Genomic DNA, 27,003 nt, shown 5'->3' with positions numbered 1-27,003 from the left:
ACTCCATGATGCAAATGTACCTCAAATGCGAGGTCTGATCAAACAGTTCCAGACAGTTTGAATTGCATGCAAATGGGAAGCTCTTTTGAGACGCACCAGGCAGTGTTGAGTAGCTTCAGAACTCATGAGTAATCTCCTTTTTCCCACTTGTTGATATCTGTTTTCGTCTCCAAGCTACAACAGTTTTTATGAAAGTGTGTTTTCATGATCAGCTATTTTTCATAATGTGCAACCTCAATGAGCAGCACTACAGTGTGAAGTTCTGTTTTAAATTGGATAAGACCACTATAGAAACATATGAAATATTGAAAATGGCTTATGGGGAACATATCATGAGTCGTGGAAGTTTTGAATGGTATTCACACTTCAAAAGTGGTCATGAATCAGTGGAAGATGATTTGTGAAGTGGAAGACATCAATGTTAACTGATGATCATGTTGATCAAGTGAGAGTTTTTGTGTGTGCTAATTAGTGATTAACTGTTAGAGAATTGTCAGAGGAATGCAACATCTCCATTGGTTCATGCCACAACATTCTATCAGAGAAGTTGAGGATATCTCATGTTGCGGCAAAGTTTGTTCCATGGTTAATGACCAATGACCAGAAGAACAACTGCGTCATGATCTGTCAGAATCTTCTTGAGCAGGCAAATGAAGATGAAACATTTCTTGATAAAGTGATAACTGGTGATGAGACATGGGTCTACAGTTATGACATGGAAACCAAAGCTCAATCATCTCAATGAAGAACCAAAACATCACCAAGATCGGTCAAACATCAAAGTGATGTTAACAGGGTTTTTTTGTTTTACAGTCATGGGGTTGTTCACTATGAATTTCTGCCACAAGGACAAACTATCAACCAAAATTGCTATCCTATTAACAGCAATAATATATTTCAACTTCAATCTCTTTTATTTGATTTCGGATCCTCGACTACTAATCCCCTAATCTTAGGAGACTTTAACATCCACTTTGAAGATTTAAACAATAATTATACTAAGGATATTCTTTCTCACTTTAATCAACTAGATCTATCTCCTCTAATATCATCACCAACACATACAGCAGGACATACAATTGATATGATCCTTTCTTCTACATCTAAACTTAATAACCTTTATGTCCATCCATCCCAACCTGTCCCTTGGTCAGACCATTTCTTAATCACAATATCACACACATCTGCACTACCCATACTCAATAAATCTCTACACATTAGGAAGTTTAAAGATTTTACCAAATTATCTTTAGATTTAATAACATCAAATTTTGATCTTGACTTAGTAAATTCGGAAACAACAAGTTTAGACGATTCATTAACAAAATGGATATACACTACACAGTCACTAATAGATAAATTATTTCCTACTCAAATAAAACATATTTCATCACGCAAATACAATAATCTGTGGTTCAACCCTGAACTCAAATTGATTAAAAAACAACTCCGTTCCTTAGAACGAATTTGGAGGAAAGACAAAAGTCCTTCAAATTCAATAAAATATATAGAATATGCAACATTATATAAAAAAAAAAATAATTCAAGCTAAAACAACATATTATTCCAGACAAATTATGCAAGCGAAAAATACGTCCATGCTGTACAATATCTTAAAATCAATCACTAACAAATCAAAAAATCAACTCCAAGATATTAAAACACTACCAACAGCACAGCAATTAACAGACTGTTTCATAGATAAAATTAATAACATCAGGAAAAATTTTTCATTACAATCACAAACTAGTCTGATCTCGGAAGAGGTCGATAATTCATTATTTTCTTCAAAATGTTCCAATTTTAATCTCCCCAGTCTTAATGATCTTGAACTTATAATTAAAACTGTCAATCCTAAGGGATCCTTTACAGAATCCATCCCTCCATTCATCCTCAAGAAATATTTCTCAATATTTGATCCACACATACTAGCTTTAATTCATATGAGTCTAAAACAGGGAGTTATGCCTTTAGCTTGGAAAAAATCCACAATTCGACCTGTCTTAAAAGATCAAAAGATAGGCCCTGAGGAAAAAAACTAATTATAGACCAATTGCTAACATCCCTTTTTTAGCAAAAGTTACCGAAAAAATTGTCTTTAAACAAATATCAGAATACATTGATAAAACTAATATTTTACATCCAAATCAGACAGGATTTAGGCTTAATCACTCTACAGAACATTCTTTAATCGGAATGACTTCATCCATTCTGTATCATTTAGATCATCATACCTCTGTATTGTTAATTTCACTCGACCTATCATCAGCATTTGACACAATTGACCATACACTTTTAATAAATAGGTTACAAACTATTGGCATAACAGACCAAGTATTGCTATGGTTTAAGTCTTACTTTGAAAACCGTTCATCAAATGTTTTTTTCAATAATTCATCTTCATATTATTTTTCACTTCCCTACGGCATACCTCAAGGATCAATACTTTCACCTTTACTATTTAATATTTTTCTTGCTCCACTTATGACTCTATGTCAATCTATTGGATTTTCTATATTTGCATACGCAGATGACATTCAGTTGATACATCCAATTGATCCTAACAATTTACAAGAAATAACAGCAATTAATGGAAAACTTGATCTAATTCATCATTGGCTAGATTCCAACAGACTAGCCCTGAATATTAATAAAACAAACACTATGCTTTTTCCATGGAAGGATTGCCCTAGACTACTTTCTCCCATCTCCATCAAGGGCATCCCTTTGCACATGGCTCACAATATTAGGATTCTCGTAGTGATATTTGATAATAAATTAACGTATCATGATCACATAAGTCATGTGGTCAAATCTACTTTCTATCGACTCCGACAAATTTGTTCAGTGGCAAAATTTTTATGTGCAAAATCTCTGAATATTTTAATTCATTCATTAGTAATTTCCAAAATTGATTATTGTAGCGCTTTATTTAAAGGTATATCGCAGAAAGAAATCAGACGTCTGCAAATTATCCAGAACGCCTCTGTTAAAATAATTTACAAAGCCAAAAAATTCGATCACGTCTCTCCACTTCTCAAAAAAGCACATTGTCTCCCAGTTACACACCGAATCTTATTTAAAATGTCTGCTTACATTTAAATCATTATTATTTAAAACCCCCGCTTTTATAGAGAGAGTTTTAATTCCTTATCGTACTTCGAGACAGTTAAGATCGCAGGATCAACACTTATTGGCAATACCCTCACTGAAAGTTATCAATACAAGGCGTCACACCATGTTCTCAATAACAGCTCCTCAATCTTGGAATGATCTCCCACTTTTTCTTCGAGAGGAAAGGAACCTAGATAAATTTAAATCCAAACTTAAGAGCTTCCTTTTTAATGATGCTTTTAATGTATAAATTTTATATTCTAAAACTTTTTTACTTTTTATTCTATATATTAAATATAAATTTTATTTGTTACCCTTCCTATTGTTTTTTCCTTAATGTAATTAAATTAAATTAATAATGATTGTAACCCTTTAAAAAACCTTCCTTAGCTTTGAAATGATATGTAGAAATTATGTATAGCGATGTCTGTAATTATATTGTTTGTTATATTTGTCTCCCCAACTGATTTTTAATGAGATTGTACATCGCCTAGGAAATGTGATAGGCGATTAATCAAATTTTTGTAATAAACTTGGATAAAACTTGGAAACTTGGATCTGAAAATGTTGAAACAACTCCATGAGAGAATCAGGAGGAAGCAGCCCGAACTTTGGAGGGAGCACTCATGGTTCCTGCATCACAACATTCCTTGTCATCAACAGCAGATGAATCCAGAGACTAGTGGGATTACGTCCATCAACCAGAAGGTGCAGATAGAGAGCACTGAGTTGTCCTCATATATATTGGATGCACAACCTCCTGGCCAACCAGTATATTCTATCTCCAGCAGGCTGCATGGATGTGTTCCTCACAGCTCCTGGCTTCTGCTTGTGGATTTCGGTCCGAGGCCTGGATATTTGGAAGGAGGGGTGTTCTGGCTGAACGGTGCCAGCTTTGGCAGTACACCTGGGCTCTTCCAGCATCCCTACTTCATCCTACAGCATCCCCAGGTCCCTTTCCCTATTGGACAGCTGGACGGCGCTTGGATATGCCTTTCCTGCGGTCGCGGCAAGGGCAGGAAGTAGCAGTGGGCGGCGTCAGTGGATCAGAAGGAGAGGGGAGCAGAGGAATCAGATAGACTTTGGAGGGAGGGAGGGAGCCAGCCAGGCTTCAGAGCGAGGGAGGCAAACCAATAGGCAGGAGTCCTGCAGTTCAGCTTTCTCATATTCGGCGCAGCAGGGAGGGAGGGAGGCTGGCTGGCTTCGGGGGAGGGAGTGGGACAAAGGCTGGAAGGCAGTGAGGGGGAAGTAGGCAGACAGGCTTGCTTTGGCAAGGGAGGGGGCACTAAGGATATAGGAAGGAGGAACTGAAGGCACTAAGGACATGGGAAGGAGGCATTGGGGGCACTAAGAATATAGGATGGAGCACGGGAGGCACTAAGGACATAGGAAGAGGCACTAAGGATATGGAAAGGGGCACTAAGGACATGGGAAGGAGGCACTGGGGGCACTAAGGACATAGGAAGGAGGGAGGGAATAGAAAGGGACAATTGTTGGGCCTGAGTAAAGAAAGAAAGAAATGAAAGAAAGGATGCGCAGTCAGAAGGAAACACAGCCAAAGACTCATGAAATCACCAGACAGCAAAGGTAGGAAAAATGATTTTATTTTCAATTTAGTGATCAAAATATATCAGTTTTGAGACTTTATATCTGCTGTCTATATGTTGCACTATATTTGTCTATTTTTCTATAGTTATTGAGGTGACATTGCATATTTTAAAGTCATCTGCCAAAACATCGTTGAACCCCCCCAAATATAAATAATTTAACATTTTCTCTGTGTATAGTGTACTTTGTATTTTTTAAAATTTTATGGTTACCATTATGAATTAATAAGATATTATGTGTACATGAAAAATGAATGGAATAAATTGGGGCGGGTCTAGGGCAGGATTGGGGGGGCGGGACTGACAATTAATAGATGTCCCATTTTGATGAAAAAAAAAATAAATGATCACGTTACGCATGAGTGGGTCTGGGGCACTCCTAGAATTTACGGGCAGTGATATAGAGGATGTCAGATCTGCGCCTATTTAAGGCATGAGGATTTACACCAGGATTCAGCTGAGTCCAAAATTTCGCATGGATCCCAACACTAAGTGGCATTCTGTAAACAGTGCCAAACTTGGAGCACCATCTATAGAATAGCGCTTAGTGCTTATGGGGCTCATAATCAAAACAAAAATACGTCTAAATACCTACCCAAGTCAGCACTTGGATGACCTAAAAGACAGGTCGTCCAAGTGCTGATAATCAAAACAGGTTTTTAGATGTATCCAGAGACTTTTTAGGTTTCTAAATCCTGCTGTACACCCAGAGCAGAAAGGGGCATTTTTGAAGAAGTGGGGAGGGTAGGATGTGGGCCAACCTAAACTTAGTCGTACTGCATGGATAATCAAAAGTTTTATAAGGCTGGCTGGCTGGAACTTATCCGTTATGATTTAGACGATGTAAAACCAGGTCTAAGGGCCAGATTCTATATAGAACACGCGGTCTCAGAAGCCACCTAAGCGGCTTTTCAGATTCGCACATGGGCGTCCTATATAGAATCGCCTAGCAGTACGATTCTCTAACCAATGTCTATGTCATAAGCGCCAGTTAGAGAATCGGGTTGCTGCTGAGCTGATCGCAGCAAGGAAATCTCCCTGCCGCAATCAATTTAGTGGCAGGGAACCCGTTCCCCCTCCCCCTCGCGAAGGCTACTAGCAGAAGCTCTGCAACTCTTCAACAAAGTTTCTCCTGCATCGCCTGTACTATCTCACTTGGTTTTTTATCACATCAGTGGATGCACATATAAATGTCCTGCAAAGCTGCTGTTCCTCTAACCAAATATTTTAAATTGACAATATTGGCCACCTAGGGAAAAAAATGTGTATGGATTTTGAAATATTGAAGACCTATCGATGAGTAGAAATTGGCAGACACCTTTCCTGTACTACAGTTGTTTTTTTGATCAGTAGTCTTTAATTGTTCTCTCCTGTTACACTTCTTGTTTGCCTCGTTGTTATCCATAGAATAGAGGTAAATAAGTGGAGTATAGCATAATTCAATGAGGCAAAGCAGTAATTTAGACATATACAGGTGGTGGAGCTGTGTGTTTCTTGCCCAACAATGGGACACACATTATATTTTGTAATTCTGAATGTATGCATTTTTTTTTTCTTTTCCAGGTATACCCCCTCTTCTATGAAACTGCGCTAGCAGTTTCTAGCGCGGGGAGCTGCACTGAATGGCCCGCACTGCTGCCGACGCTCATTGAGTTTCTATGAGCGTCGGGAGCAGTGCGGGCCATTCAGTGCGGCTCTCTCTGCGCTAAAAACCGCTAGCGCGGTTTCATAGAAGAGGAAGATAGTGAGTTGGACGGTTACCCTTAACTTTTCATTCGGTAAAATAGAGCTAGCCTTTTCTGTGCTTAATTTTTTAAATATTTATTTATTTACTTTAACTTATGATTTAGGACTCCCAAATAACTCAGTATTATTATTGGAAACACAATAGATTTTATATTAAGTTTGAAAGCAACTAACTTTAATTTTATACCTATTGTACTTGAAATATAATTTTGAAATATGTACTACTGTATTAGAATTATTCTAACATCTGTACTGATATTACTAAAATCTATATTAGATGGGTAACTTCAGTAATTTATATGACTCCTTCATATGTTTTCAGTATTACAGATCACCGGTATGAGAGAGTTCCGTACTTCATTTTTGGAGATTTTAACTTTCGTCTGGATTTAAAATCTGTAATTGAGGTAGGATTTTCTAATTTGTTTCATAACTTATGCTAGGACATCTTTCTACCACCGTATCGTATTAACACTGGACCACAGCACCACTGCACTGCTAAAAATGCTATGAAATTGAGATTGAAGGCAGGAGAAAAGATGTCTCTGAGTCGGCAAATGGTGAATACACTCCTCCCTCCATATTCGCGGTGGTTAGGGGCAGAGCCTGCCGTGCATACGGAAAAATCACGAATAACTTTTCTAGGTACTTGCCCAGACTCAGAACTCAGTTATGTCCTCTCACTTTTCTGGAATGCAGCGGCCAGTGAAGGGGGTGAAATGTTTACAAACAAGGCGGAGTGGCTGGGGTGCATGGCAACACAAGCCTGTGCACCCGATGCACATGCCCCAGCCCAGATCGCGGGTTGCAGAAGGCTCCTGACCGCGGTCTATGCAGCTCTCCCGCTCTGGTGAATCCCATAGCCCCCTCAGGTGCTCTGCTCCTCACTGTCCTGTGCGTTTCCTCTCCAATCCACACTTTCCCATTCTCAGATCTCAACCCGGGCAACTGTTTTTTTGCTTTTTTTATCTGCATGCTGAAGGATGACTCTGGGACGAAATCATTTGGGAGAGGAGCCAGCAAGCCAAAAAACCGTGAATATTCGAAACTACGAACGCTGAAACTGTAAATACGGAGGGAGAAGTGTATATGAAAAAGAACTTCTCACCGCACCCATTCTTAAATTAGAAGAAAGCTTTTGGGCTGGCCAGAAGTCTTGCTCCAAGGGCTATTTTTAGTAGCATTTTGCTACATTTGGGGATAATAAGCACATTCATAAAGCATGGATTGCCTCAATCCATTCTTATTTCATCCATCTGAAATGGTAAATGAGAACTCATCCTAAACTAAATTTAAACATAAAGCTCTTGGCTGAGAACAGGTTATAGTTTGCAGTATCAGATTTAAGGCCTAAACTGTAATAGGCTCATCTCTTCATGAGATGGTAGAGACTTTAAGAAAAGCAGGTGTGCTGTGGGATGTTTCGTAAAACATCCCAAAGAAATGCTGAGTTATATCTCGTCCAATATGAATGCTATGCACTGTTCCTAAACTGAGTATGAGTCCTCTACAGTACAGGGTGCTATTTCATTGTCACTTTTTCAATAGTGAAGGGCATTTGAAATAGACAGATATCCCCATATTTGGAATTAATGGCCAAGTGCTAATTTCACAATTAGTACGTGGCCATTAAAAATATTACCTCCCATGTTGTAGGTGGTAAGGGCTTCTGCGCTAACCCTGGGCTAATCAGCAGACAGCAATATCCCCACACTGATTAGCACTGTTACACCTACTCTCCACCCCAAATGTAAAATATTTTTTCAGCATACAAATTGCCCATTTTACTATAGGATGCCAGCGCATGTCCCGTGGTAAGCCTTTTAAATATGTGGTAGGTTTGTGTTAGCACTTGTTGCATTTTGGTAAAAGGACCCTTTTTACCTAAGTGATGTAGCAAATCTCTTAAGAAAAGTGTTGTGAGTGCTGTTTTTGTAGACCCAGCTTATCCAAGTCACAGCACTGCCATTAAACACCCCCTCCCCCCCAAGTTTATACTTCCAGTGTATCATCTTCTGGGGCTGTTCAATAGAAAGCAATTAAGAAATTCACCAATACATGTATTTGATGAAATGCAAATTGGAAAGTACCCTCCCCTCAAAAAATAAAAAAATAAAAAAATAATATATATATATGAACTTACAGAATATTTCTACTTCTGTGTAAACAACTTGGTGCTTCCTGGCCTTGCAACACACAAACTGACGTTAACATTACTAATGTTATCAGATGTACAATGCTATACTCTTTAAGTAGTTGTACGAGATATACACTGCTATACTCTCTAATTCGCTGTATGTAAAACTTCTCTTGATTGTATTTACAGTTTAGTTTATTGTAAACCGCCTAGAAGTCGCAAGATTACAGGCGGGATATAAGAATAAAGTTATTATTATTATTATTATTATATATATATCCTTTGATGTACCAGACTGGAATGTTTAATGATTTTGAATATTACTGCAATGACATTTTTTGCATAGATTGTAAGGATGATAAAATTAAAGGGCCCCAGCTGCATAAGTGTCTTTTAAATATTTGCACCAGTTATTTGCATAATTCTATGCAAATATAGTGGGCTACACACTTAAAACTCATATGCATAGCAGGAAGCAGGGTTAAGTGTGGGATCACTAGGCCTAACTGTGCACGAGTGGTGTTGTGATCATTTCTTGGAGGTATATTTATACACCCAGTACTGCTAAATGCTGATACAGCATTACGTATGCCTAGTAGCGCTATAGAAATGATTAATTACTGTAGTAATAGTTTAACTTTATTTGTTAAGCAGCCACTTTCCATAAGTACGTACTTTGGTGATGAAAATTTTAAGCAGAATGGAGTTGGTTTATCCTATTCTATTTACTGTTGTCTCAATAACCTCCTCTTAACAAGACAATTAAATTTCAGTGTTATAATGGTTTCTATATAGTTTCCATTTCTTTTTTACATGCCTGTAATGTTAGATGATTCATGCCTCTGGTATTATTTTGTGGAAATAACTTAACAAATTGTTAACCATTGCATTGATCTTACAGTATATTGATTACTTGGAAAAGGGTAACTCTGCCACTGACAGAGCTATTTTCAGTGTATTTCTTAAGTTATATTGAATGCAGCATACTACAGTAGAATTCTGATTAACTAGTGCTCAAGCAACCAGTATTCTCACCCAGCCAGCCAGCCAGCAAAAAAAAAAAAAAAATACCCCAAAGCAGCAGCATCAGTCCTGAGCCACGAACCTGCCCCCTCCCTCCAGCCCCGAAGCAGCTTGGGCAGAGGCCCTGAGCCATGAACCCTCCTCCCTCCATATCCGAAGCAGCAGCAGCGGTCCTGAGCCACAAACCCCCTGCCTCCAGGCTTGAAGAGCGGTAGCAGTTCTGAGCCGTAAATCCCCAGCCCCCCTTCCTTCCCTCCCTCCTTCCAGCTCCGAAGCAGCAGCATTGGTCCTGAGCCGTGAACCTCCCCTCCTTCTCCAAAGCAATGGCAGTGGTCCTGAGCCACAAAACCTTCCCCCCCACCCATCTCTTCCTCCCTTACCCTAAGCAGCAGCAGCAGCAGCCGGTCAGTGCTGAAAACAGGCTGCTGCAGGGCCTTTTCTCTGATGCATCACTTCCAACATGGCAGAGGAAAGGCCCTGTGGGGCTGGCTGCAAGCAGCCTGCTTTCAGCACTGACTGGCCAAAAATGTGGGGGGGAGGGTCCAGCAGGGGGAAACTGGGGGGTGAATGGGGGAGAGAAAGTGACTTAGACCAAACAGATGTTGGACCTATAAGTGGGGATGGAGGGGGATGATAGAAGAGGAAGAGAATGAGGTGCCCGTGGGTGCTGAATAACAGAGTTTATTGTATTCTTATTTTTAAGATTACTTTGGAGAGCCTGACTCATTCTTCAATAAAGCTACAGCCCTGATATGTTTATTGTATAACTTGGAGACCATTTGATTTCTATAGTTTTGGGTGGTATAGGGATAGTGTAATACAAGAGGAAGGAAGGTGAGTGTATAGCTATCAGATTTAATGCAGTCCATCTATCTATTGCTATGTTCAGATTCAGTAACCTCTCATATCTGTTAACTCAGCATCCTGTCTAGTAATTCCTATCTCTTAAATGGTGTGTAGTATGCTAGGATAGCAGTGTCAGGCGAACAGAGGTTAATCTTATTTGATAGGTATGCAGAAAAATTTTGAAGGTGAGAAGGAGAAATTGAGTAGTTTAGGCTTCATATGTATAGATTCCCAAAAAGAACAGGAAAAGAGAAGAAAATGCTAGAAACGGAAACAAAGGCAACATACTTTTAAGTCAAGGACTCGGCAATCTGTTCAGTGTTCTCTCTAATCAACTGGCTCACAGATATTTGCCTTCTAGCATCAAAATACGGGTTATCAAATCGTTTTCAGTGTTCTTATATTTGATTACATATTTGTGACAAGCCTTGTGAGTTGTTCCACCATAAAGTATGCACAACAGTCTGCAAACTCACAGGTTTTTGGCTTGAATAATTTGTTAGTCTATATATTAATTTTTGCCTACAATAAAACACTGCATAACTAAGTCATAGATCCAGGTAACTTACTTGACATGACAGTTTTACTTGTGTAGCCAAACTAGTAAAAAGACCCATAGGTAGGGGAGTATAGCCTCGTTAGAGCTGCTGCCTCAGGACCCTGAGGTTGCAAGTTTGATCCCAGCCTTTCAAAAATGCTAGGACTAAGGGGCATGCGGTGAAGCTACTAAGTTGTAAATTTAAAACAAATGAGCAAATATTTCTTCACACAACATGTAATTAAAACTCGTGTGGTGAAATCAGTTAGTTTAGCAGGGTTTAAAAAAGGTTTGGATAATTTCCTAAAAGAGAAGGTCCACATGATCCCCCCCTATGACCACAGGGATCTCCCCAGGTCCACGGGACTCGCGTGGGGATGGATGCTGGTTCTCCGGGATTCCCAAAGAAATACCAGCCTGAGTCATGGTACGTTTAAAGATAAATGAGAGATTTAACCAGTGGAAGGGAGACCATGTTCCATTTCTTTCCTATGAGGAGCTAAAGAAGTCAGTTTGGTTGAATTACTCACGTCGCTCTTAGCATCAGCAAATGAAAGCTGCCCTGTCATTTACCGAGAAGAAACAGTTTATTGGCTCCTTTCCACAGTGACCCTGCTGGACCACACAGGCTTCTCTACATTGTGACAGGGCAGCTAATCTCTTGATTTTGAGGACACATTATTGCTGAAGAATTTCAGAAGCCAAGGTATGAAGTTTTACCCTGCTGAGAGGGAGCTTTCTTCAGTTAAGTACATAGGGGAGCAAAACTAGGTTCCATAAATCTTACTTGGTTCTGTAATTCTCATGTACGCATATGTGTTAATAAAAGGTCATGACCTCTTTCTGTAAATTTGTATGGCTACCTACATATTGGTGTCTGCTGCTGTCATTTCATGCATTTAACAGACAGAGGTGCCCTTTACCCTTCCTTTGTTAGAGCAGATGTTCCTGGTTGATTAGCCTGGCATGAAGGGGAGGGTTTTAGTCCACAGGGGGTGGCTATTTCATTCTATAGTTGTGTATGCACTGAAGCGGGAAATGGAGAGCTTTCTGGAAGCCAAGCTACTGGGCAGTTCTGCTCTCCATGGAATTGTTGATCAGCAGTTTGATCATAAACATGATCAGACCAGTACTGCAAAGCGTCTGGTTTCAGAAAATCTGATACTTGTCCGTCTATGCGTAGCTAAAGTTATATAATATATAGAACTAAGGCAAGCACAAGACTTACAGTATGTATAAAAGTGGTGATAGCTGTTCGATCTGTAAATACTAACATCAAAATAACAGATGTTACTTTTTTGCATACGTACGTATATCAACATGATAAGTTATATGTGCAAAGTTCTGAAGCTGTGTTTTGACCTCAATGTGTTTTCTAAGACGGTATAGTAAAACAAAAAGCAAAAGATGGTTTAAGAAAGGTATTGCTGGTAGTTTGCTTTCAAAATCCATTTAACCCACTTTTGTGTCCTTAACTAAAATGTAGCAAGTTTTCATTCTATCATGCTTTAACAGGAACCATTAATAGTTCAAAGGCTGTACACCAGGAGTGTCAAAGTCCCTCCTCGAGGGCTGCAATTCAGTCGGATTTTCAGGATTTCCCCAATGAATATGCATGAGATCTATTAGCATACAATAAAAGCAGTGCATGCATATTCATTGGGGAAATCATGAAAACCCCACTGGATTGTGGCCCTCAAGGAGGGACTTTGACACCCCTGCTGTACACTATTTTTTTTTTGGGGGGGGAGGGGGTTATGTAGCATGTCCCCTGCAGTGACTGTACAGAAAAATTATTTTATAGTTAGCATGGGTGCACTTACTGACTCTTCTAGGAAGCAGTAGGTACACCTGCACTCACTGCGTGACAGTACATGGAAAGCACGTGTGCTAAAACCAACATCTAGGTCAGAAATGGGCAATTCCGGCCCTTGAGGGCCAGAATCCAATCAGGTTTTCAGGATTTCCCCAATGAATATGCATTGAAATAGATCTCATGCACATTCATTGGGGAAATCCTGAAAACCTGATTGGTTTCCGGCCCTCGAGGACCATGTCTGCTCTAGGTCCATTTTCCTCCAGAATTCATCCAGTTCCTGCCCCCTAACACAGCATGCCAGCATGGTAATTGTTTCCACACTTGTGTGCTCATGTGCTAATTTGCTTTCTGACTGCTCATCACTGGACAGAAGTATAGTTAGCAAAATGATATAAAAATTGATCATCCAAATATGTCATGAAAAGCATAACCATAACAAGCACCTTTTCTTGCTCATGTACACACACATACACACAACATGCTGGTTATAGCAGGTAATTGTAGAGGAATAAACCCTTTTTTTTTTTTTTTTTTTTGCATTTTACAGTACTTGCTTGTAATGTTTAGAACTACTGGGGCATGCAGGCTCCAGGTACATAAAGACCAGACCTGTGATAGCTTCTGCCAAAAAAACCCAAAAAACCAGAAGATGACCGAAGCTGCAGAATTTGCTGACTCCTCAGGGATAGGAGGAATATCAGCAATTTTTGTAAAATCTGCTAGTCTGTACAAGGTCATGACATTGTTCTCTGGTTGTCAAAAATGATCACAGACAATATGCTGGTACAGGCAAAGCAACTTCTTCTAGAAAATTTTAGATAAAAATTCCAGATTTTCTGGCCACCTGTGATGGACAAGCATATTAACTAGAAAAAAATAATTATGTCCCAAGACAAAGGGATTAAGGACCTAATATTCAAAGGATTTATGTTTCTAACTTTGAGAGTTGTGATCATAAATTGATCTCTTTGAAAATTTACTATGGTTGCATGCATAACATTAAACTCAATATTTCACTATACTCATAAATTTATGGGTAGCAACAGTGACCAAATTAGGATGCAATGGCCAGCTTGAGCTGGGGGTGGGGAGGTGGTAATAGCATTGGCTGAGCCTGGCACCTGTTATAGTGTGGGATGGTAATGGGTTACTTCTGGACATAGGTGAAGGGGGAAAGATAGGAGAGGGGAGTTAATATGATAGATGGACAGATTAGCGTTGAGAGGTATAAGTTTCTAGAGCATAAAAAAAGAAAATGATTGGGCATAAGAACATAAGAATAGCCTTACTGGGTCAGATCAATGGTCCATGATGCCCAGTAGCCCATTTTCATGGTGGCCAATCCAGGTCCCTAGTACCTGGCCAAAACCCAAGGAGTAGCAACATTCCAGAATCTCAGAGTAACAAGATTCCGGAATCCCAAAGAGTAACAAGATTCTAGATTCTCAAGGATTAGCAACATTCCATGCTACTGATCTAGGGCAAGCAGTGGCTTCCCCCATGTCTTTCTCAATAACGGACTATGGACTTTTCCTCCAAGAAATTGTCCAAACCTTTCTTAAAATAAAGATGGGGTTGTGGGCGAGAGAATTTTGTTGGAAGGTTTGGTGGGCTTCAGAGTATTTGGGTATTGAGAGGAGAGCTGGGTGTTATGTGGGTAGGTGCTGTAAGGAAATTTTTCCTCCGTCCCGGTGTTTTTTTTATTCTATGGTCTGTGGTTTTTTCTGTGGTCTGTGTTTTTTTTATTCTGTGGTCTGTGGTTTTTTCTGTTTTGTTTTCTGGATTGTTTGGTCTACGAGTTTGGGAATTTGTGTTATAGGATGGGCTGGGGGTGGGTAGAGGTGGCACAATATTTGGATATGGGCCCCAAATGCAATGTTGATAACTGTCTGGGATAACTCTGAATAGAAATGGGTCGCTCATGGGCAGCACTGCCACAAGTTGAGGTGTGCCTTGACGTCACCATGGGTCACGCTAATGTATGTTGTTGCAAATATTATGCAAATAACGGTGTGCTGGTTTCAACACTGAATACCTCCATGAGCTTGGAAAATGCATTGGGGCTTTATATGCTGTATTTTGAGTTAATGCTGAGTAAGTTTAAATATATTAATTGATGAAAGAAATAAAGGTGCGGCCAAATTTGTTCCACTTGAGATGAACTTATGTGCTGTTTTGGGTATGCTGTGTGTACGTTTGTTTGGGTGTTTTAAGGTGGCCTGTGCGAATAACAATGTTAAGTAAAAGGGCTCCTTTGTTGTCAAAACAATACTTCTTAAAGGTTTCTGTTTACTTTGTAAGGCATAAATAATCTATTTAAAAATCCATTAGAAAATCAATAGCTTTTAAATTCATATTATTTTTACAATGCATTCATAAATAAAGTGCTCCAGAACAACAAATCCAAATATTGCTTAATTTTCTGTGAAATCTTTCCTTCCCAATCTTTCTTTAATCATTTTTTGATATGAGACATAGCTAATATTGAAGATACTTCCTAGCTGCAAAATCCTTCTGTTTTAAGTGCAGGAACAGTTAAATAATGCTTGAACCTTCATGAAACACAACAAACACAATGATAGCTAAGCATCCCTAAGACCCCCACAGTGCAAATGTCTTAAATGCTGGGTCTGAAAATCCTGAGAGTTCAATTGTGTTCTATAAGAATGACCAGATCTTTAAAGATGCTCGAATAAAGGGTTAAAAAAAGAGATAAAGAAATCAAATATGTCATATGTAATAAATTTGTTATTCATCCGTATTAGATTAAATCTGAAGAATGGAAGCTAATTTTAATCTTAATGGAATGTACAACTAGATCTAAGCAATCAAGAGAGATTTTTTTTTTTTTTTTTTTGGCTTATGCAGAGAATAGGAGTTGGAGGCAGAATTCTAAATTTTCTAAATCATATGCCATATGTAGGCCATTTGATTCCAAATTATTCACTGAATACGGCATTGGTCTTGATAATATGAATTCAAAAACCTATAACAGTTTCTGTAAACTGTTGAAACTCCTTAGTCATCAAAATCATAGTGTAGGATAGTAAATGATATGTGGTCTAGCCTTCTAGACTTTGTATAAATAAATGTCAACATTTTAGCAAAGTAGCAGCATAAAGTGAAAGATATTCATGCCATTTTTCTACTTGGGTTGATATATTTCTCCCAATCAGGTTTGTTACGCTCTAAAGTCATCATTCAAGAACAATTTTAAAATGTTACAAACCCGGTGACTGGAAATTTGCCAATGACCCTTTGTGCAACTTTTGTTTGGGGAAAACGTATGAAATATAGGCTCTCTATTTGCGCCTCTGGCGTACTTGTTGTATTTGTTACTTTGTTGTTCCCTTCTCAATAAAAATGATTTAAAAAAAAAAAAATACTCTTACATTTCACAAGCACTGAAGTTCTGTGTGGATTCCAAGTAAAGAGAACTGGGCATTCCTGAAGAAGATACAGTTATGAATACTAATGAGATACAATTAATTTGAACAACTATGCTGTAAATATTTTTTTAAAAAGAATGATTTTAACACCTTTCTAAATGGTAGATATACTTCTCCCTCCGTATCCATGCTTTCAGTATCCGCAGATTCGGTTATTCGCGATTTTTGTTTGTTTTCCTCTGTTTTTCTTCTATTTTTAGGCTGTCTGAGCCTCCCGGATCTTACCTGGTGATCTAGCAGTGACGCGGAGCAGGAGCTATCTTCCTATGCTCCTGCCCCGTGCAGAGCCATCATAAAAATGGCTGCCGTGAGTTCCTGTTGTAGTCTCGAGCTTTTTAGCTGGCATTAGCGTCTAGCGTGGCCGGCAGTGTAGCGCACGCTATTACGCGTGTTAAACCGCTAACATGGCTTCGTAAAAGGAGCCCTTAGGGCCGTGTTCTATATATGGTGCCCAAATAAATCGGTGCCAACTAGAACAGGGCTTAGCACAGTTCTATAAAAAGTACAGCACCTTATAGAATTGTACAAAGAACCAGTATGTGGAATAACTTTTAGGTGCACCCATTTCGGCCAAGGAAAACCAGGCCTAGATACCTTGTGTGCACACTGAGCATATTCTTTAAGAATGTGCATACATTTACAAAATGTTCACAATCCACCCATGGTCCTCCCCTGGTCATGCGTTTTTTTTCAGATTTGCACCCTAGAACTGACGCACAGCACTTCATAGAATGTGCCTACCAAATTCTAATCCTAATTCATGTCCAATCCCTCCAACTTTCCTCTTCTCAATCCCCTTCTCCCTAGATTCTAGATTACTCATGCTCTTCCCTTTAGTAATTGTATTCTAACCCAAATCGTTTTTTCCCTGTATCAATCTTCAACTATTCACATCTTTAGATTCAAAACAACTTGGTTCTCTTCCATTTGTAATTTGTATCCCAGTTCAAACTGTTTTTTCTCCGCACTTCACATACTCACTGTATGAATCTTGTTGTAAACCGCTTTGAACTTATGGTATAGCGGTATATAAGAAATAAAATTATTATTATTATTATTGTATGTAACTTCTAATTAGTGCCAATTAGGCTTGTTAAACAATTGAGTTGTGTGGGTAAATCGGCTGTGTGCATTGATTTGCGTACACAATTTAAGGTGCCATATACGGAATTTGGATTAGAGATGAATTTATCAAGCAGTGTTAGGTCCTTCAATCAAGTGTTAGGGCCTTAACGCATGCTAAATGCTAAGAAGCCCTTTGTATACCTATAGCAGTGTATCGCAAACTGTGTGCAGCGGCACACCAGTGTGCCTCCTGAGATTTCTGGTGTGCCGCGACACACTGGTGAGGAGGAGAGTAGTCCACACTGGCTGCGAGAGGCACGTCCTGTAGGAAACCAGCCGGTGTGGATGACTCTCCTCCTGGCTGGTGTCTGTCCTCTTCTCCCTGCACCTCCCGGATCCCTGTAATGGCAGGGTCGCGGCAAGACGAGCCTCCGTGCATGTGTGGATGTTGATATGATGACATCACACATGCGCATGACGTCGTCACATCGACTTCCGGGGGCCTTCCGGCCAGGGCACTGAATTTAGTGTGCCGCCGACCAGAAAAGTTTGCGGGACACTGACCTACGCTTCTTACGCTTGTCAATTCCCTTAACGCCTATTAAGGCACTCACGTTGCTTGATTATTTTCCTCCTTAGGTTCTGGAAAATGGAGCAACAGGGTGTTCTGCAGGATTAGTTTTTTTTCACCTTTCACCATTTTTGTGTGTCACAGCTACTCTCCTCCTGGCTGGTGTCTGTCCTCTTCTCCCTGCACCTCCCAGATCTCTGTAACGGCAGGGTCGCGGCAAGACGAGCCTCCGTGCATGTGTGGATGTTGATGTGATGACATCACACATGTGCATGACGTCGTTACATCGACTTCCGGGGGCCTTCCGGCCGGGGCACTGAATTTAGTGTGCCGCCAACCAGAAAAGTTTGCGGGACACTGACCTATAGGCTTCTTAGCATTTTCGCTTGTCAATTCCCTTAACAACGCCCATTAAGGCACTCACGTTGACTGATTACTTTCCTCCTTAGGTTCTGGAAAATGGAGCAACAGGATGTTCTGCAGGATTAGTTTTTTTTCACCTTTCACCGTTTTTGTGTGTCACAGCTACTCTCCTCCTGGCTGGTGTCTGTCCTCTTCTCCCTGCACCTCCCAGATCTCTGTAACGGCAGGGTCGCGGCAAGATGAGCCTTCGTGCATGTGTGGATGTTGATGTGATGACATCACACATGTGCATGACGTCGTCACATCGACTTCCGGGGGCCTTCCGGCCGGGGCACTGAATTTAGTGTGCCGCCAACCAGAAAAGTTTGCGGGACACTGACCTATAGGCTTCTTAGCATTTTCACTTGTCAATTCCCTTAACGCCCATTAAGGCACTCACGTTGACTGATTACTTTCCTCCTTAGGTTCTGGAAAATGGAGCAACAGGGTGTTCTGCAGGATTAGTTTTTTTCACCTTTCATCGTTTTTGTGGCAGAGCTACTCTCCTCATGGCTGGTGTTTGTCCTCTTCTCCCTGCACCTCCCGGATCCCTATAACGGCGGGGTCGCGGCAAGACGAGCCTCCGTGCATGTATGACATCACACATGCGCATGACGTCGTCACATCGACTTCCGGGGGCCTTCCGGCCGGGGCACTGAATTTAGTGTGCCGTCGACCAGAAAAGTTTACCAGACACTGACATATAGGCTTCTTAGCATTTACACTTGTCATTTCCCTGCAGGATTAGTTTTTTTTTTCACCTTTTTTGTGTGTCACAGCTACTCTATATCTTGGCTGTCAGAAAAAAAAAAAAAGTTAATGGCACCTTTTTAAGCATGATCTTATGTTTATTATAAACAGTCCATTTCCAAGTCATTCTTGATCCACAGTATGTTGTAGACTAAAGGGAACTTTAAAAAAACATTACTTTATAATGCGTGTTAAAATTCTTCCATCTGCATGCTTGTTTTCACTTGTTAATTTACACTTGTAGGAGCAGGACACGTTTTTAATCCATTGCCAGGCCAAGGTCAAGTTTAGTTGAGGCCACTGTATAATGAGATTAATAGGCTCAATTTAAAGTACATGCAGTCATTCTAAGGACTTTATTGAGTGACAAAGAAAGTACTTTCGAAATCCAGAAAGAAATTTCATGTCACCATAGGCACGGGTTAAGATGTAGGAAAAAATAGACTTGACAGGCAATAAGGGCTATAGTTTGCCTATTTTTCCTTCCCCTTGCAATGCAGCAAACTCAAATATTTCATCTCCAGCTTTTACTATTACCTCCCCGTAATAAAGGATCCGTCTTGTGCTTTCCTGAACTACTTTTGCCACCGTCATCGCCATCAGGAGGCATTAACCATTGTAGACGTGGCATTTGATATACTCTCTTTAAAGATAACATAACACCACCTTTTGGGTATTTGTCCCCATTGTAAGCCTCAACTGACTCCTTAACATTTCACGTGCTAGGGTTTGTAGTGTGAACTGCTTCATTCACCTATCCTTTCTCTGAACTGTACTCGTCTGTCTGGTTCCTTTTAGAAGTGCTGCCCACAGGATTCAATACAGTATTCCAGGTACGGTTTTATACCCAAGCAGGATCACCTTTTTCTTCTGCTGTTTATTCTTCTTCTAGTACTCCCTAGCATCCCTCTGACTCTTCAATTGCATTGTGATAATAATTGGGATTCTTAAAACCATCAGATATGATTATTCTCAGCTTTGGCACACATTAGTAACTTCTTTCCCATTATTTACTTCTTGCTTGGCCTGTCCTTTGATTTACAATTTCCTGGTCTAGCTAGAGATATTGATCAAATTGGTTTGACGTGATTTTTCTCTAGTGAAATTGTGCTCTATTGGCTGTTTTAATCTGTTGAAGCGGAACCCAATCATGCTGCTCACATGCCAGCAGGGGTCACTCCTGCAGTAGCTGTCAGCTTCCTTCCTCAGCTGTACTAATATGCTCATGCAGAGCTGTTAATATTGTCTAGTGTTATATCATTCCTCTTAAAGAATAAAAGTTGAAATACTTCAGTTGGAATATTGCTACATAAAATCTGTTCATGTAAACTGAAACACAGCTACTGTTGGAGCTATGGAATTCACTGATTCTTTTCATTGTGCATGCATCACGTAAAGTGTTTCTCTCAGGGGCAATGTCTTTGAATGGGTTAGTTTTACACATCAATTAAAGCTGTTACATGGTCACTGATAGGAGTCTCACTCTAAACCGCAAACGGCAAGGGGAGAAAAAAGCCTCAGAGTCATGTAGCAGCACAGTTCATTCAATAACATCAAACTGCCACACAATACTATCATAGGCATAAAAAAATTTTAAAAAAAAAACTCCCACTCGGCAATAGCAAAGTTTAGCAATGAGAAACTGTCGATCAGGTGCCCACAAAAGGGAAAAACACTAGGACTTTGATCCTCCAGCATGGTTCCATATATGTGGGACTTAATCTCCACAAGCTACCTCAGCTCCTCATGCTGGAGGATTAAAGTGTAGTCCCAGTGTTTTTCCCTTTTTTGTGCACCTGATTGGCAATTTCTCATTGCTAAACTTTGCTGTTATCGAGTGGGAGTTTTGTATTATGGCAAAAAGAGCTTCTTTATAGAGTTTATAAGATGCCACACACATTAGTATATTGTGGTGCGTCATTGAGACGTAATTTGGTTTTATTTACCTTATTTATATCCGAAGCAATCTAAGCATTCTCGGTACATTACAGCTAAAAACATTCATAATCATCCCTTACAAATAAAACACACCATAACACAATGTCATATTCAAACGACAATTAATTTCAGTACAATCAATCCTCTCTAGATATTATACTGTAATCACATCATCCCTAATATTAATATCATAACACACTTTTCTTCATCTCAATATGCTTATTGCATGATATAAAATTAATTCAGCTTATAGTTTAGCCATGGCCACATGTGTGCTTAAACAAATATATTTTCAACTCTCTTTTAAATGTATCCATATTCTTTCTGTATTATACTCAATTGCAAGGGTGACGTATTCCATAATATTGGTCCTAATAGCTTAAAAATCAGTTTGCTTTTGAGGGAGTCTTTTATAGCAAAAATTTTAGATTGCACCCTCTGTCTTCCAATGGCTGTGCCTTTGCACTTCCTCTTTACAGAAAGACTCCATAAATTTATTCCCTATACTTATGAGTATTTTTTTAAATAATCATCTAGAAGCAATTTTTCTTATAGCACAAGCAGGACTGAATTATTAGAAAAGAGATGGTTAACAAGACTAAGAATGTTATAATGCCTCTGTATCTCTCAGTGTTGTGGCCTCACCTTGAGTACTGCGTTCAGTTCTGGTCTCTATTTCTCAAAAAAGATATAGCGGCACTAGAAAAAGTTCAAAGAAGAGCGACCAAGATGATAAAGGGAATGGAACTACTACTACTTATTATTTATATAGCACTGAAAAGCGTATGCAGCGCTGTACATTTTGACATTTACAGACGGTCCCTTCTTGGAAGAGTATACAATCTAACTTGGACATACAAACATGACATATAGGGTTGGGGATGCAGAACCCAAGGTGAGAGAAGTTAGGAGTCGAAAGCACTCTCAAAGAGATGGACTTTTAACTGGGCCTTGAAAACTATCAGAGACTGAGCCCACCGTAGAGATTCGGGCATGAGGAAAGACTAAAGAGGTTAGGGCTCTTCAGCTTGGAAAAAAGATGGCTGAGGAGATATATGATTGAAGTCTACAAAATCTTGAATGGTGTAGAATGGGTACAAGTGGATCAATATTTTGTTGTATCAAGATTTACAAAGACTAGGGAACACTGGATGAAGTTACATAGTAATGTTTTTAAAACCATTAGGAGGGAATATTTTTTCACTCAGAGACTAGTTAAACTCTGGAATGTGTTGCCAGAGGATGTGGTAAGAGCAGTTCATGCAGCTGGTTTTTAAAAAGGTTTGGACAAGTTCATGGAGTAAAAGTCCATAGTCTACTGTTGAGACAGACATGGGGACTGGAAGATTGTGTGGAGCAGTGGTTGGAGCTACAGCTTCAGCCCCCTGGGGCTGTGGGTTCAAATCCCGTGCTGCTCCTTGTGACTCTGGGCAAGTCACTCAGTCCTCCATAGCCCCAAGTACATTAGACAGACTGTGAGCCCACCGGGACAGATAGGGAAAATGCTTGAGTACTTCACTGTAAAAAACCACTTACATAATCTTGCTAGACAGTATATAAAAACTATTAAAAACTTGGAAAAAAAACCTATTTGGGTTTTTGCTAGGTACTTGTGACTTGGATTGGCCTCTGCAAAGATGGAATACTTGGTTAGATGGACCATTGGGCTGGCCCAGTAAGGCTGCTCTTATTTTCTTATGTTCTTATTCACCTGATTGCTTCTTGGTAAGAGTTTTCAGCGGCGGCATAAAGAAAACATCAAAATGGACACCGCCTGGAATCTGTGATCCCACCACCTCTACTTTTTATGAATTCTGATTGTGTGATATTGAAAATATTGAGAAAAGAAAACAAAATCTAAAATTCACACATAACCTTACCCAGTTGGAAAGTAGTGTGGTGGACACCTGGAATGCGCTTCCAGAGGACGTAATAGGACAGAGTACGGTACTGGAGTTGAAGAAAGTATTGGACAATTTCCTACTGGAAAAAGGGATAGAGGGGTATAGATAGAGGGCTACTGCACAGGTCCTGGACCTGTTGGGCTGCCGCGTGAGCGGACTGCTGGGCACGATGGACCTCGGGTCTGACCCAGTGGAGGCATTGCTTATGTTCTTATGTTCTTAATGAATGGAAACTTAATAATAACATTGTCATCAAACCCGCAGATAAAGGCGGTGGAATCGTCATCATGGACAGGACCAAATACAAAATGAGACATGGAAACAGATCAATGATATATCATTAAATTTTAGCTGGCAAATTTCAGACCATTCTTCAAGCTTCGCTAGGTCTTTCTTCATGTCATTCACACCAGCTAGGGTGTCTACTCTATTGTAGATTTTGGTATCATCCACAAAGAGGCAAATCTTGCCTGATAGCCCTTCAGCAATATTGTTTATAAAAATGTTAAAAAGAACGGGCTCAAGAACAGACCCTTGAAGCATACCACTGGTAACATCCCTTTTCTCAGAGTGATCTCCATTGACCACTACCCTCTATCATCTTCCACTCATCCAGTTCCTGACCCAGCCTGTCACTTTGAGGCCCTTCCCAAGGGCACTCAGTTTATTTATTAGATGTCTGTGTGGAACACTGTCAAAGGCTTTGCTAAAATCTAAAACACAACATCTAGCGTATTCCCTCTGTCCAATTCTCTGGTCCCCCAGTCAAAAGAATTGATCAGATTCGTCTGACAAGACCTACCTCTAGTGAATGAATCCATGTTGCCTCCGGTCCTATGATTCACCAGATTCCAGAAACATCACCATTCTCTGATTTAAAAGCATTTCCATTAATTTGCTTACCACAGAAGTCAGACTTACTGGGCTGTAATTCCCTACTTCTTCCTTACATAACATAACTTTATTCTTCTATACTGCCACAATCATATGACTTTTAGGCGGTTTACACTGAAGAGAACTGGACAATCAGTGATTTACAAAATACAAATAGTAAAAGTACAACATATTTCTCACTTTTGTATAGAGGGACCACATCCACCCTTCTCCAGTCCTCTGGTATCACTCCCGGCTCTAGAGAAGCATTGGAAAGGCTAGTCAGCGGAGTCACTAGAACTTCACTAAGTTCCTTCAGCACCCTCGGATGTATACCATCTGGCCAACGTCGGCCCCCCCCCAAACCCCCGATCGGTCCCCCCGCCAACTTGAAACCCTCCCCCGCCGACCCCACGACCCCCCCAATCCCACCCCCCTTCCCCATACCTGAAATCGTTGGCCGGATAGACGGGTGCTAAGCCCGCCCGTCCGGCAGGCCAGCTGGCTCCGGAATGGGGCTGGATTGGCCCAGGCAGCTGAAACCCTGCCTAAGGTTTTGGTTATACCTGCTGCACGCCTATGTGTAGGTCGGCCCACTGCCCGCCCTTTCCCCCTCCTCTAAACACACCTCTTTTCTCTCTGTGCATTTAGAGGCAGGGGAAAGGCCTAAGCTGGTTTTAGATATGTCTAAAAACCAGCTTTGGTTATGGGTATTTGGATGATCAGACTTTTTGATTGTCCAAGTAGCCATTTAGGACACTTTTTAGACGTTGTTTGTTTGGTTTTTTTTTATTTATTATGAACCCCCTAGCTTTTACATATGTATAAGCCTTATACATTTTTGTAAGAGCCTTTTTCCATGTGTAAACCATGCTTTTACATGCAGAAAATAAAATTACCCTCTTATATTTTACAGAACATGTACTTTGAAATATATTAGGGTGTAGCCCATATCATTCAGGGTGGATGATACCATTCTGCAGTCCCTTTTCTAAATTGTTATTGAAGTAGTGCAGTTTCTGTATTGTTGCCCACATGTTTCAGTGAAGACATTAGTAACTAAAGATTGTATCTGCTCTCTAAGTTGGCAGAACAATTAATTGCACCAGACAGAAAGAATTGACTACAATTGACCTTCATTCACAGAGTCTTTTCAGAGCAGGACAAAAGGCACAGCCACGTGGATACTAATGGTGTCACTGAGCTCTCCAGAGGTGGTCTCCTTTCCCGTGGAAACAGTAAATTAATGAAGGCTCAACTAGGCCTTCTGATCAGCCAGGCCAAAACCAGCACATTTCATTATCTGTCCCTAAGTAATTAATAATAAATATTTATTAAACTGCTGCAAGTTATGGGAAATCACCTTATTTGCTTACTCAGTACTCAGGGTATCATTGGCTTCTACTTTTGCTTTTTGAATAAAATGTTTCAAAGAAATTGTAGTATTCAGAGTAATAATTTTTCTAGTATGTACCCACATCTGTGTTAGTGGAAGCTGAAATATTCTGACTATATTTTTTTTATTTATATAGTCTTCTAATTCTTTTCTTTCCCTACACTGGGGGATACATTTTAGACTATTTCTTCTTTTCCTATAATTTATTTTGGAGCTCCTTACTTTTCTAAATTGTTTGTGAATTGCTTTGTTGTCTTGCCTAAAGGCAGTATATCACCATTCAATAAACCATAAAAGCAACTATGGAGTTTAGTTTTTACATACTTTTGAAATAATGATAGAAATAGTCATATACTGTGTACAGTAGGAAATTGCTTGTAACTGTGGTCGCAGTATGAGGGTTGTGTGGCCACATCATAGAGGTTATTTATAGTTAGGGGACAGAGCTAAGTTGCTGGCACTCATGTTTAAAAAGCAGATAGAATAGCTTTTAAACTAAGATGGGGGGAAAGCTGGCAGTTGCCCAGGTGTGGATGGTTTGGTGTGGAGTATCCTTGAAGGAGACTATTGAAACAGGATATTTAGGGATTCCCAATAGAGAAGTTTCAATAATGGTGAAAGAAAGCCAGGAGTGCTTAAAAGGAAGGCAAAGGACTCAAATTATCCCTGTCATGTTCTCATCAGCGTGTGCATACGAGGGAAAAAAACACAATTTGAAGTATCTGTATACCAGGGATCTCAAAGTCCCTCCTTGAGGGCCGCAATCCAGTCGGGTTTTCAGGATTTCCCCAATGAATATGCATTGAAAGCAGTGCATGCACATAGATCTCATGCATATTCATTGGGGAAATCCTGAAAACCCGACTGGATTGCAGCCCCTGCTGTATACAAATGCTAGAAGCCTAAAAAATAAAATTGGAGAGTTAGAGTACATAGCACTAAATGATGAGGTATTCGTATAATAGACATCTCAGAAACCTGGTGGAAGGAGGACAATCAATGGGACACTGTTACCTGAGTATAAATTATATCACAAGGATATAGTAGATCAAATTGAAGGGTGGTTGCACTATATGTTAAAGAGGTAATTGAATCAAACAAAGTAAACATTCTGCATGGCATAGGTAGCAGTGTGGAATCCATATGGATAGAAATGACATGTTTGAAGGGATGGAATATACAGGTAGGGTTATACCACCATGTCCCAGGACAGAATGAGCAGATTGATGAAATGTTTTCAGAGATTAGGAAAGCTGGCAAATTGGGCAACGGTATAAATGGGTGATTTCAATTAACCCAACGTTGACTGGATAAAAGTTAGATCAGGGAATGCTAGGGAGGTAAAATCCTAGACATCATAAATGACTGCTTCATGGGGCAACTGGTCCAAGAACTGACAAGAGGGGGAGCAATTTTTTATTCGGTCCTTAGTGGAATGCAGAACATAATATGGGAGGCAACTATTGGGTCCTCTGGGAAAAGTGATCATAATGTGATCAAATTAAGCTATCTGAAGTGTCATGTGCTAAAGAAATCTACTGTAGTGGCATTTAATATTTGAAAGGGTGACTATAATAAAATGCGGAATATGCTAAAAGAATTGGTGGCAAAGATTAGAACCATAAACCAGGCATGGATGTTACTTAAAAATACCATTGTGGAAGCCCAGACCAGATGTATTCTATGTATTAAAGGTGGAAAGAAGAGAAAATGAGTCATCATAGTTAAAAGGTGAAGTGGAAGAGGCTTATAGAGCAAAAAAAAAAAAAGGATTAAAATTAAAAAAATAAGAAGAAACATTAGCACTGGCAAATTAGATGCAATA

The 27,003-nt window shown here is 39.9% G+C and overlaps 1 protein-coding gene across 2 annotated transcripts in view; it reads left to right on the top strand.

The window, feature by feature from the left end:
• Positions 1 to 27,003, top strand: part of INPP5A (inositol polyphosphate-5-phosphatase A) — a 764,365-nt gene that overhangs the window by 548,932 nt on the left and 188,430 nt on the right. For both annotated transcript variants that reach the window (XM_033942100.1, XM_033942101.1), the window contains exon 9: positions 6,790 to 6,874. In XM_033942100.1, the coding sequence (XP_033797991.1) occupies positions 6,790 to 6,874 (85 nt within the window). The remainder of the gene's footprint in view (positions 1 to 6,789; positions 6,875 to 27,003) is intronic.

Source organism: Geotrypetes seraphini, chromosome 4 (genome assembly GCF_902459505.1).
Source record: "Geotrypetes seraphini chromosome 4, aGeoSer1.1, whole genome shotgun sequence".
Classification (NCBI taxonomy): Eukaryota; Metazoa; Chordata; class Amphibia; order Gymnophiona; family Dermophiidae; genus Geotrypetes; species Geotrypetes seraphini.
Note: the sequence above shows the minus strand (reverse complement) of the source record. Positions and strands in the feature narration are given on the sequence as shown.